Source organism: Cyprinus carpio, chromosome B15 (assembly GCF_018340385.1).
Source record: "Cyprinus carpio isolate SPL01 chromosome B15, ASM1834038v1, whole genome shotgun sequence".
Taxonomy (NCBI): domain Eukaryota; kingdom Metazoa; phylum Chordata; class Actinopteri; order Cypriniformes; family Cyprinidae; genus Cyprinus; species Cyprinus carpio.
The window spans coordinates 17,891,513-17,904,132 of NC_056611.1; the positions used below are offsets into that span (position 1 = coordinate 17,891,513).

General features: G+C 36.4%; 2 protein-coding genes across 3 annotated transcripts in view; both read right to left on the reverse strand.

The window, feature by feature from the left end:
• Window positions 1-80: 80 nt before the first annotated feature.
• Window positions 81-5,703, reverse strand: tp53i13 (tumor protein p53 inducible protein 13). Its single transcript, XM_019112175.2, has 9 exons — window positions 5,117-5,703; window positions 4,682-4,753; window positions 4,546-4,581; window positions 4,313-4,371; window positions 3,690-3,768; window positions 3,482-3,610; window positions 2,804-3,010; window positions 2,014-2,680; window positions 81-1,918 (listed from the first exon to the last, which is right to left on the reverse strand). The coding sequence occupies exons 1-9, from the start codon at window positions 5,207-5,209 to the stop codon at window positions 1,803-1,805; spliced, it is 1,458 nt and encodes a 485-aa protein (XP_018967720.1). The 5' UTR covers window positions 5,210-5,703; the 3' UTR covers window positions 81-1,802.
• A 1,289-nt stretch (window positions 5,704-6,992) lies between these two features.
• The window catches only part of LOC109098343 (serine/threonine-protein kinase TAO1-like), a 28,254-nt gene continuing 22,626 nt past the window's right edge, over window positions 6,993-12,620 (reverse strand). For both annotated transcript variants that reach the window (XM_042739591.1, XM_042739592.1), the window contains one exon: window positions 6,993-12,285. In XM_042739591.1, the coding sequence (XP_042595525.1) occupies window positions 11,767-12,285 (519 nt within the window). In that variant the 3' untranslated portion in view covers window positions 6,993-11,766. The remainder of the gene's footprint in view (window positions 12,286-12,620) is intronic.

Genomic DNA, 12,620 nt, shown 5'->3' on the forward strand with positions numbered 1-12,620 from the left:
ATGTTTAAGTTATCATTCAGTGCTGGAAATGCTACTTCTTTAGTTTGAGCCAAAACGAGCATTCACAGTGACACTGCTAGTTCATAAACTGGATTGGAAGCTTTAATGAGCAAATATGTAGCACATATACATCTTTAACAGCTCACTTCATTTGTTTCTATGGCATCTCTTGTTTTCTGCTATGGTTTCACAATACATAGCCGAAAGCCAATGATCCACTAATTGCATTGCATTCCTTATTTTGCTTTCAAATGACTTCCATTGCACAATTCACAACCACTCACACTTGCATAAGATGACCCTGGTTATCATTGAGGCAATCATATGGTTAATTCTGTTGAACAGTAACTGCTTTGTTTAGGATTCAGAAAAACCACTAGGAGATCAAATATGTGGAGGGGTGAGAAGGACATAGGATGAGGATGTATGCTTAAAAAGATGAGTATTTTGCCTTAATCCTTCAGTGACAAATGATTGCAACCTGGAGTAATGTGACTTCAGTGTGATCTTAAAATACCTAAAAATTAATAAAAATAAAATAGTATAAATACTAAATGCTATTACATTATTTTAGCTTTGACGGCAAGTTAAACTGTGAATAAAAAGCAAATTAGACATTTTTCTAGACAAAACGTGGTCAAATTACATTAGAATAAATAGATAAAAATTTTGTTGTCTCATTTAAAAGTGTGAAAATATGTATGAAAACTGATTACTGATTCATGGTTATATTTTAAAGGAAGATTTGAACATTTTGAGGTTGCATTAAAAAAAAGTGCTTTGTTTGCATACTGATTTGTAAGGCTACTAAATTTGATTTCAGACAGTATTCGGGGAAAATGTGACCTAGAAAAAAAAATTAAGTACATAAAATATATTAAACACAATTACCACAACATCGCATTAGCAGATTGATTACATTGAACTCATTTGGCCTACACCTATAACTTCAAAGTCTATGTTCATTTTGAGCGCTTTTTAATCTGAGAATCAAGGTTATTAATACAAAATATGTAGTTTATAACCCAAACAGGATCTGAATTAATGTCTATATTTTCTTCTCCACTATTTTAGTATGGATCCGACCAATGCAATTAGTATGCTACACATGAAAAAGCATTTGCTCAACTTCCAGCGCAGTTACATAATTTAAACTATTCACAGAGTGCTAATGGAACTGGAGAACTCTCTACTGCCATCTCCTTGTGTCAAGTCACGTGACACATAAATCACAGTCATTCTCACCAACAGACGGTGCTATAGAGTAAGATACCTTATGCGTCATTTTTTCATCCAGAGGCTTCTAACTGCAATGAAGTTCACCTAAAAAAAAAAAAAAAAAAAACACTCACCCGTATATGACTTTCTTTCCTCCATAGAACATAAAATAAGATATTTTGGGAAATGTCTCTTTGGAATGTAATAAATAGCCACTAAAACATGTCTTCCTTTGTATTCCACAGAAGAAAAAGTCATTCAGGTCTGGAACAACATGAGGGTGAGTAAATGATCACTGCATTTAAGAAACCTACCATGAGAAAAAGTAATATCTAAGCAGGAAACAAATGCTGTAGTGTGACCAAATCATTCCACATTCCTTTATATGAGTCAGCATGAAATGGAAATTCACTCTTATCTATTTTCTAAATGCATGTTAGTGATCTTATTGTGCAGCACTTCATCCATACATACGTTTCATTAAAACAAAAAATGTGGACAAAAGTTATCCCTAGCTTCATAAAAAGGTCCATATTATTCCAACATAGTTTGTAAGATTTTCTAGTGTTCACTAATCCTGTCCATTAGTCAGAGTTCTCCTCATTGCTGGAGTTAGACAGCAGTGGACATTCCTGTCTCCTTTTCTGGCTACTCCTCCGCTTCCTCCGGCCAACCATCCTAAGCCTCCGCCGGATGATGTCTGGAACACAAGCAACACCTCTCGTAAGTCTACATCTATGGGAAAGTGACAGAATTAACGGTTTTGTGCAGCATGAACACATAGTGTGTACTTACCACCCACACTCTCATAGTCTTGCTGGTTGTCGTGCCAGTAGAGACTGGTTGAAGATCTCCAGTGGCGATAGAGGCGTGTATGGAGCACAGACAGGGTGAGGAGCACTAAGAGGAATCCCAAAGCACCTGCTGCCCACACGGCCTCATCTGTACGTTGTATGGGTATCCTCTCGCCCTTCAGCGGCCCTCCTAAATGAGGAGGCTTTGAGGAGTCTGAGATTCCACATTGTCCAAGCTCCCCGCATTCAGATCCAGACCTCTGAGCCTTTGTGTCAGTCTTAATGCGATGCTTCTTAACTTCTGTTATAGTTTTCTTATGTGTTTTTCTGTCTGTTTGGTATTTATGTCTTTCAGTCAAATTATTTTGTGGAAACTGCTTCTCAGTTGTCTTTGATTTGTCTGTGGAACTGTCTCCAGGCTCCTTAGAGTCCTTTGCAGAACTGAGAGATTGTGTAACAGTTAGCACTGAGAAGGAGGCCATCCTTTTTGTATGATTTTGTAGTAGCGTGTCTGTATGGTTCAGTTTAGCAGTTTCTGGTTTGACATCATCTTTCAGTTCCACTTCTTCCAGGGATTGTTTGACGACCATCCTACTCTTCCTGGTTCTCCCTCTGGTCCTCTGTACCTCGATGAGACTGAGAGTCTCCATGCAGCACTTTTTAAGGAACTAACAGATGAAAGTGAAATTTGGCATGGAAGGATATTATTTGTATTTCTATATACATAAAACGACTGCATCATCATACAAATCTTGATTGATTTATTGGTCAATGTAATGCAGTTTCTTCACCTTTAATCTCTCCACTTCGGACATCTCTTGACTGGTGTTCTCTGGTTTGTCCATAGGTGCTGGTTTTGTCAAATATAGATTGTACTTTGCTCTTTGGCTTGTATTAGCTAGACTAATATTGGAGGAAATGGTAAACAACCAATCACAAACCCCCAGCGTGATGCGAGACATCTCTAGTGAGCGACCCCACGAGACCACCGCTAAAGGCTTTTTAGAAAGATAACACACATGAGAAATTTGTTAGAAATGGTGCTTTTTAGATAAATAGATAGATAAATAACATTTTATAGAATGGCTCAATTGGTTCCTGATAGTTTATGTATTAGGTGTTTTTAACTAATTAGTCTACAAACAGTACAATAATGTTAATTTTGAAAGTAATTAATACTTTCATGCATAAATTGCAGTTTTCACAAAAATATCAAGCAGCACAAATGTTTTTATGAATTATAATAATAAAAAAGCAATAAATTATATTTTTAAATACAGGTATTTTATTTAAAAAAAACATGTTATTAATGTAATGTATAGTTGTTTGACGTCAGCCAATTAAATCAATCCATGTGACCAGTTCCCTTCTTTTTCCACAACTACTGTGAACAGACAGTCATCCAGTGTTTGATGTAGACACCTGTGTTACACGAGTGTTGTGGTGAGTGGTGACAGTGAATGACTCACTCTGTGTTGGCTGAGCCAGGGGTGAGGTGTGAGGATGTAATGAGACAGACACGAGTTAGCCAACCCCGCCAAACTCCTGTGAGCTTCCGCTGAGACACATGGGTGATACAGAAACACCAGCGCTCCATTCTGTCACAAACAACACGTGCAGAGCTCAAGTTATCTCCAGCATTAGCTTAGCTTTAGAAATGCTGTGACTGTGCATTACTTTGAGGTTGTGTAGCCATCGCTGAGGGGGGCAGTAAAGATACTCTCCGCTCTCTGCCTCAACAGGCCGGTGAGGACCACTGAAAAATTAGTAAGTTACTTCAACAAACACAGCTATGTAAACTGATAAACTACACATATTTAAACAGGGTTAGAATTTATTATCGAATAACGTTCGTTTGCGTTAAATGTTCGCGCACGTGCGTTCATCTGCCAAAGCGAATGGAATACCGTGCCAAAATGTAAAACTTTACAGTTTCTTGCAGTAGTTACTTAACACAGTACTACTGTACTGTATCACTAAATAGACACAACGCTATCAGTGCAGCCCAGTTAGAGCAAAGGACTTATGCGAGCCGGTTCTTTTTTTAGCGAATCAAACGTAGTTCGAATTTAGAACGAATGATTCTTATGAACTGCTTCTTTTTAGTAAATCAAAACATACGATCAAAGTGTATGACTCTAATTTGTCGATTTAAACACACACTCTTATTGTGAGACTTAAAAAAGTACTGAAAAAGATGTTAATGGAGCTGTTAATGAACCAGGATAGTTAAGAGGAATCGGAACTGGAACCGGATAAGGAATCCCAGATAAGAGATCTGAGTGTGTGTCAGTGCTTACTGGGTGGGTATGCGGTTATTGTATGTAATGGGTGTGTCCATACAGATGTAATCAGCAGCCTGCACAGGAAAGAAATCCAAGTTAAAAGATACTTTTATTAATAGTTTTCTTGTCACTGTTATCTGTTGATATGATGGCCAAACATTACATCCTGCTATCTACAACAGTTTATTTGGTAATTACAGTGTGTCTGTGAAAAATGTTGTTATATGACTCATTAGAAATTAATTTACCTTTATAGTATGTTTTGTGTCAATATCAGGCATATTCTGCAATAAAAAGGAACATCTGTCAGTCATGATTTTATCATCAGTGTGCATTTGGTACTGAGTAGTTTAGTTTTGCACTGTACAATAAAATATATTTTACCGTTTGTGACTGTTGCCAAAGCTCTCGACACAAAAGCTCGTCAGGTCCTGGTAGGTCTGTGACCAGATTTGTCTGAAATAATTGTATGTGATACAAGATAGGTTATTTATGACATTCGTTAACACGTTATAGCATGTTATAAATAAATGTAGCCTAATATTTGAGTAAATATTTAACATCTTAATATTACTATTTCATATATAGCCTAAGTAAATACTGATGATTTCATTTAGTATTTTAAATCTGGATAAATAATAATTACACGAATGGGAAAATGTTTCACCCAGTTTTAGATGATTAAGTAACTTAGAAGGCTTAGAGCTGTCACTGCTTGTCATGTCAGTTATTCCTGAGTGATTATTATGGTTATCATTTCATTTAACGTGCATGCTGAGTTGTTCAGAGTGAATTGAACAAAAGTCTAATAATGTTTACCTTGCCATTGTCGCAGTGTGTCAGTCTGGAAGGGCAACACCGTGTCACACAGAGACAAATCAGTCCAGACAGGATGATCACTTGACGGCTCATGACTTCATCCGAGTGCAGTCAAATACATTCAATACGGTAAGGTTTACTAAATCTCTGCCACATAATCCCAACACCCTGCAGGACTTTAGAAATGCAAATGTCTGTGTTCAGAAGCGTCTGACGATCCATGCTGAGCTCGACGATCCAAACCTTCACTGCTGGAAAGTTAGTTTTGTTTACTTCGAGAAACACGAAACCAAGTTATAGAGAAAGGCATCGCTATTCGCAATCAAGCAGAATAGAGCCGTCGGATATGTTTTGAAGTCTTAGGTCCTTATATAAACATCTCAAGTTTCTCTTTTGACAAGTTAAAAGTCATCAGTACCCGGAACTGGAATATCGCGAGCTGTAAACTCATGTACACCTTCCATTCACGCACACGTCTTCTGTTTACAATGGTCAGTACAGCCTGAGATCACGTAAACTTCATACACATAATAATGTGAGGAGCATTCATGAGTCTTCAGGGGATACACACATATCTACGGTGGCTCGCAAGGATCGAAACTCGTTTTCGACCTTTAGGACTCCTTGACGTCATCTGCCAACTTGTTAACTAGGAAGTATATTATTTATCAGTACAAAATGAAAATTGAAAATTGTTGTAAGTTGTTTATCTTAAATAAATAAATATGGGAAAAACCGAAATGCTAAATGTCCCAGCAAAGTGACAACTTAAGTGAAAATTAAAATTAGGAATTTAAGTGAAAGCGTGTGAATCAAAAATTAATTATTAATTATTAAATTAGTTGGTTAATAAGACCCAACAAAAAGTTTATTGATTTATTAATTTATTTCGTTATTGTTCTTTTAATGCAGTAATTTTATCATATGACTCATTTAGCTTCTTTTTCAAAATGGGTCTGTGTGTTTCCTTCTGGACACAATGTGACACAAACATATTTACATGTTTTTATCATAATTTCTGATACAGAGCTTAATAATGCATAAATAATAGTTCCTTTAAACAATATAATGACCAAAAAAATGTTATGTATATAAATGTATTGTATATATATATATAATATATATATATATATATAATTTAAATTTAAAAGTTTATCAACTGTGCTTTTTTTTTTTTGGAGTCTTCAAACTGTAGATTTTGTTATACCAGTGTTATTATACTGCCTTCTGCTGTGAAATAGAGAATAGAGAAATAAATAGAATAGATTAATAAAGAAAAAAAAATCTCTGAATAGAGAGATAAAGAGGGTGATTGACACTTTTTTTATCTTGCAATTTTGACTTTTTCCTCGCAATTGTGAGTTTACAGCTCGCATATATATATATATATATATATATATAACCTTGCTATGTGTGCTAACCAAGACTTGTCATAACACTTGCATATTATTGCTCTTTTGTTAGTTTTGATTGATTCAATTGTCATCATTTGTAAATCACTTTGGATAAAGCATCTGCTAAATGACTAATGAAATGTTATGACTAGATGGGAAAACATAATATTAATAATAGTAATAATAATTGCTTGGGTTAGGAAAAACCCTGTTTAACCTTTTAAAAAAAAAAAAGTTTACTGATGGTCAGTATCAAAAATCTTGTCAAAAAAAAAAAAATAAAAATAACAAATGCAGCAGAAAGCAAAAAAACATCAAATTGTCAATATAAGAATCAATATTGTAAAGAACATTTCAGTTTAAAATTTAGATCTATAACCCCAGCTGACACAAACAGCTGCTGGTAATCATAATAAATAAAACACAAATATTTATAAATAAAGTATCATATAAATATCATATAAATAAAAATTAAGACGTGATGTACTAAATGTACTTTTATTACAGCGGATCCTCTGACCAGTGTTTCTCCATCAACACAACAGTAATTACAGAACAGAAAAAAATAGTTCATTTATCTCTAGACGTTTGCTTTCTCTGATTCATGAATACTTTAATACAATTTCAAGCCATTTATTCTGTATTTTTAAACTTTTTGTATAATCTTTTTAGACATTCAATAACATGATACACGATCTATACATTTTGATACAGGTTACATATGAGTTATAGTGGTGATGCTGAGTGTAGAGGACAATGGTCGCGTGTGAAACGGCACACTAACACACTACTTTTCAAAAGAAATTCAGTATGCAGTATGCTAGTGTGCCATTTCGACCACGGCAAATGAATACTGATGTTCTTTACAAGAAATGTAGCCCTTCCCCGAAGACCAGCCTCTCTCTATCGCTCCCCGTTGCGTTTCTTTGTAGTGTTGGCGATAGGAGTGTCCAGGTCTATCAGAACTGAAATATCCATGACTCTTTCATAGCCTGTCAACAGGAGAGGAGACAGTGCAGTAGTGACCGGGCTTGGCAGCTGTGGGATGGCACAGTGATTGACCAGAGGTTGAACCTCCATTATTTAGAAAATAAGTTTGCATTTCAATCTAATATTTCTCATATATCTGTATTACTTACATATCCCCTAAATTCAGTCAGTAGGACAGGTTTCAAACTAGGATAAAATAAAAAATAAAATGTGTAATCTATATCAATGGCAGGTATGACACAATTATGAGTAATGCCAACCAAATTCAAACAGCCCTCACCCAAAAGATATTAAAAAACAAAAAACAAAACGGATCATCTGTGTGTTACAAAATATCAAAATGATCTATGGGAGGACTCAAAATAGAAACATTTGCCTCTTTTCTGTGCTTTTTATAGCTCTTATGCTGCACCTTTTGACATTCGCATGAATGGAGGGTTCAAAATAAAGAGGACCCAAAACGTTCCTGTGATCAACAGACAGATTTTCTAATACAAATGGAAACACAAAGTGTGCAGAGGTGACGTGTAAACACACACTACTCCCTGAAGTTCAACTCTGAGGCCCCGGAGCCCCAAGGCTCCTTGTACACAGGCCAGAACCCCCTTTAAAAGCACAAGGTACACAATTTACAATTCTTAATAGATTTCTTTTAAAACCTTTGTCTATATGTAGATAATCTTGATGGGGCCGCCGCCATCGATTTAGTTCATTTCTATGCATTTAAAATTTTTATTTGAAACCAAATATACAATATGAACACTCCCCAGAAGATGACTTTAGAGTTTGTTAGGTACACTTTATACTCGCTCTTTCACATTACAGCCGCATTCACTTGGTAATAAGGGTCACACAAGATCTTTTGGGATATTAAGGAAAGGAAGAGAGACATGTTCTGCTCGGAGAGTTTGTTTTCACCAATGATTGCACAATGGAAACAGAAGGGGGAGGGTAACATTGTACTTCATCAGAAGTGTTAAAACGGGAGTAAAAATTTCACAAGAATGCATCAGTCAACGTGACTCCTGCAGTCAAAGTGATGTAAAGCAAACCAACAAGATAAACTCGCTTGGGAAAACAAAGAGTTCGCTTGAAAAGTTCCCCCAAGAAAGTGCATTCAGGCATCCGTGCGTTGAAACACTGGATCCAGGCGGAGCTTGGTGAGGAGTGATGGCATGTGAAGCAGTGGGGGCAGTGAGGGCAGGCAGGGCCATCGGCAGCACAGCTCATATCCTCACAATACTGGGTACTGACACCTGCGGTACGGGCGGCACAGAGGACAGAAAGAGAGCAGGGGTAGAAGGGGAAAAGATCCCTGTGTGTCTGAGAGGAAATTCTACTTATGGACTCGGTCATCTCAGTTGCTTATAACAGCCAACAAATGAGGGAGAAAATACCCTTTTTGGCTGTTAAATCTTTGAGGCAGCTATTAATTTCATAAAATACATATACTTTACAGACCACACTACCAGTCAAACATGGACAGCCCTGACTGAATGCAAGCGTGCTAACTCCTTCGATACTATTTAAAAAGAATCCCGGGATGCACCTCATGAACTTCGCTGAGAGAATTTGGCCATTAACTTTCCCTTGAGAAGAGATGAGATTGATTAAAGCAAAAATGGTAAAGCTGGTAAGTTTGATTCATGTCTGTGAATCATTTATAGATTGAACCAATTAAAAAATTAAAATACGTGAGTCATCACACACACAAACGTATGTTCACAAACGTCTCTGCTTGGCATTTTTGTAAACTTAAGTGTAGATAAATATAATTAATACTATGCATTTTTATGTAATTTTTTTTGTGTACATGTAGTGAAAAGCTGTGTAGGAAAAAATCATTGTTTTTTTTTAGCTCGATTCTTCAAGAATTTTAATACATAAAACATTAAGAATCTACTTGGCAAAAGCTGTTTGGTTGAAATAAGGCTAAGCTCCTCTAATATAAGCTACTATTCAATAGTTTGAGGTCAGTAATATTTTTTTAGGAAATTATTTTGACTCATTCAATTGATCAAAAGTGACAACATTTTAATGTCATCCAGTGTAGGATTTCTATTTCAAATAAATGCTGTTCTTTTGAATTTCCTATTCATTAGAGAATCCTGAAATAATTGTATCATGATTTCCACAAAAATATGAACCAGCATAATTGTGTTCAACACTGATAATAATAATGAGAAATCAGCATTCAGAATTATTTCTAAAGGATCATGTGACACTAAAGACTGAAATAATGGTTGCTTAATATCAGCTTTGCCATCACAGGAATGAATAACATTTTAAAATATATTCAAATAGAAAACAGTCATAATAAATAAGAGCATAAGAGACTTTTAATTTTATAAAAAAATATTCCCAACCTTTTTAATGGTAGTGTATATATACTGAATATACTATTATTTAAAATATGGAAAATAGTAATAAAAAATAAGCAGTAGATGTGTCCAAACATTTGACTGGTAGTGAATGAGCATGAAACAGTGAACATACCATTTGTTATTTAGTGTGGAGGCAATGAGACCAAATCAAGAGTGTTTGCCTGCTCCAAAAGAGCCAGTTAAGTGTCACATAACCCTGCTGTCATGACCTACAGAAAAAAAGGAAGTCATTCATGCTCCTACCATTCCTTACATTCCCAGAGTGTCAAAGACATGACACAAACCTGATGGAGGACAGAGTACATTCAAACTGTTTCTGCATTCATTTCATTTGATAAATCACGACCATATTGTACTAAAACAAGACAAATTCGTATCTAGGACTTCCTTAAAATGACCATAGAATTATTTTAAAAGAATAACAGTAAACATACTGGACATCTGCCATCACACACTACAGTTTACAGCTGCATTAGCCATTTCCATTGTTGAGAACGCTTGTAATTTTTTAAAAAATAATTCCTCAAACACAACACACTACATAAAGTGCTTCTGCTTGGCAGCTATTCAAAGGCACCTCAAAAGTTCATTAACATAAAAGTTTAGCATTACATAGTGATAATATAAGCTCATATTTAGGTGTACAACCAAATATATTCACACCGACACACACTCTTCTTAAATGGACCAATACTGTCCCTTCATTAGCTTGGGGAACATGATTAAACTCTAAATTTGGGAGTGTTTTTTTTTTTTTAGCTAAATGAAAACATTCATCCTGGCATGTCTGTCTCTACTGATTAAACTAATTAAACCATTAACACATTGAAGGCACTGAACATATATCTAATATATTTAAGCTGGCATTGCACACCTACACATACAACGAATAATCAAGAAAGCACCACATCTAAATGTGTCTGGACACCTGATCCAGATGATAGCTGGATGACCTAATAAAATGAAGGGTGCATCAAATGTCTGGCCATAATTTGGTTGCTTAATGCAAATACAGACTAAATAAAAGTATGCTGGATATATGAACATATTTGTGCTTGCCTGCACTGTTAAAAATCTTATAACACACTGCTTGGGCAAGACAGACCCATTGACCTTAACTCGCAGACCAAACTAGTAACAAAAGTCTGTAAGATCAAGTTTTGAACCTATTGAAATGTGTATTTTTCTTCAGATTCATTTCAGCACAGTATTTGATGTAGGCAAACTCCTAAATCTTCTCTGCAAATGAAAACTTAAAAATCTGACAACTAAAACACTTTCACTTAAAATCAACAGACTGGCCAGCTCTCTTCCTAATCCATATACTGCACACACATAATACATTTCTTTATTTTATTAAAACCCAAATTATTTTTCCTAAGAGCATGACAGCAGGCTGACAGCTTAGATTGTATACTTGCTTAATCATTATGCCTAAGAATTATGGCCAACATCTCCTTTTAACATCCTTTTGCTTTATGAATCCACATGTTAAGTGGACTAAAGCTAAATGAATAAACATCTATTTAATACATATATATATATATATCTTTCTCTGTAATATTTAGCATTAAATGAATCTTATCAAGTGAGCTTTAAATCAGACTAGTGTTTTTGACTATAGCTCTGCATGGCTGTCAAACAAGCTTCATACAAAGTTAGAATTTCTTTTGACCTGAGTGATATTTGCTATCGTTTACATGCACGTCTGCATGTAGGAAAGTGAAATGAGAAAGCGAAGGAAAAGAAAAGGGGGATAGAGGGAGATGGGTAGATGAGTGCAGTTGGCTCTGCTCTCTGTGCCAGTCTTTAGTGTGGGCCAGTGCATTCCCCTACCCTGTATGTGTTTGTGTGTGCAGGGTTGGCACAAACGCACTGGTGTCTATGTGTAAGACAGGTGCGAACCGTTGGATATCTGAGATGTGATGCTGGTGCTCCTACTCATGCCCTGCTCAGTGCGCCCCGCTGAGGTGGTCCTCCTAAGTGCCTGAGGGCTGTTTTGCATCCCCACGCTGCTTTTTGGCATGGCCCCTTGGGGGCCTGAGGGGGAGTGGCTCCACGGAGGAAGCCCACCTCCTGGGATGGCTTGGCCCCAGCCCTGCTGGGCCTGTGCTCCTCCCTGAATGGAGTGGTAGTGGTGGCCGGCCCCTGAACCAGTGCTGCTGCCCCACTGTGTCCCTTGAGAGCCATCTGAGTGATGCTGATGGGGGATCCAACTGGCCGGGGCCCCTGGGAAGCTGTGGCTGAGGCCCTCAGGAGAGATGTTAGCCAACACCATGTTGCTAAAGCCCAAGCGCATGCTCTCAGAGTCGAAGGCCTCAATTTCTCGGGCCTGGCGCTCCAGCAGGCTACGGATCCGCTCTGTGCGCTCGTTCTGCAAGGTCAACATCTCCTCTTCGATCTGTGGGACGCAACAGAGGACAGTTAGTCAAGTTTAATTATGAATACAGTTTTTAAAAAAGTTTGATGAACAGTGGCCCCAAAAAGCATTTGGGCACTTAAGACATGATTAAATATGAACGGCGTTGTATAAATATTAAAATATGATCTTTTATTTAGGCAACTTCTATTATTTTATTTTAATTTAATTATTTTTTATACTACTCAGCTACATGACCAAATATGACAATACTAAATTTGATACATTTTACAAGAGCATAAAGGAACAAAGCTTTTTGATTATTAAGTTTAAGTAAGTTATACATTTAAAAAAATCTATAAAAAAAAAAGGTGAAA

What these genes read in the sequence shown, in the direction of transcription:
- tp53i13 (XM_019112175.2), bottom strand. Translation starts at nt 5,209, where the DNA reads ATGAGCCGTCAAGTGATCATCCTGTCTGGACTGATTTGTCTCTGTGTG. An exon ending in TTTGGCAACAGTCACAAACG is followed by an intron (nt 4,582 to 4,681) that starts GTAAAATATATT and finishes TTTTTATTGCAG; the next exon opens with AATATGCCTGATATTGACAC. An exon ending in AGACTATGAGAGTGTGGGTG is followed by an intron (nt 1,919 to 2,013) that starts GTAAGTACACAC and finishes CTTGTGTTCCAG; the next exon opens with ACATCATCCGGCGGAGGCTT.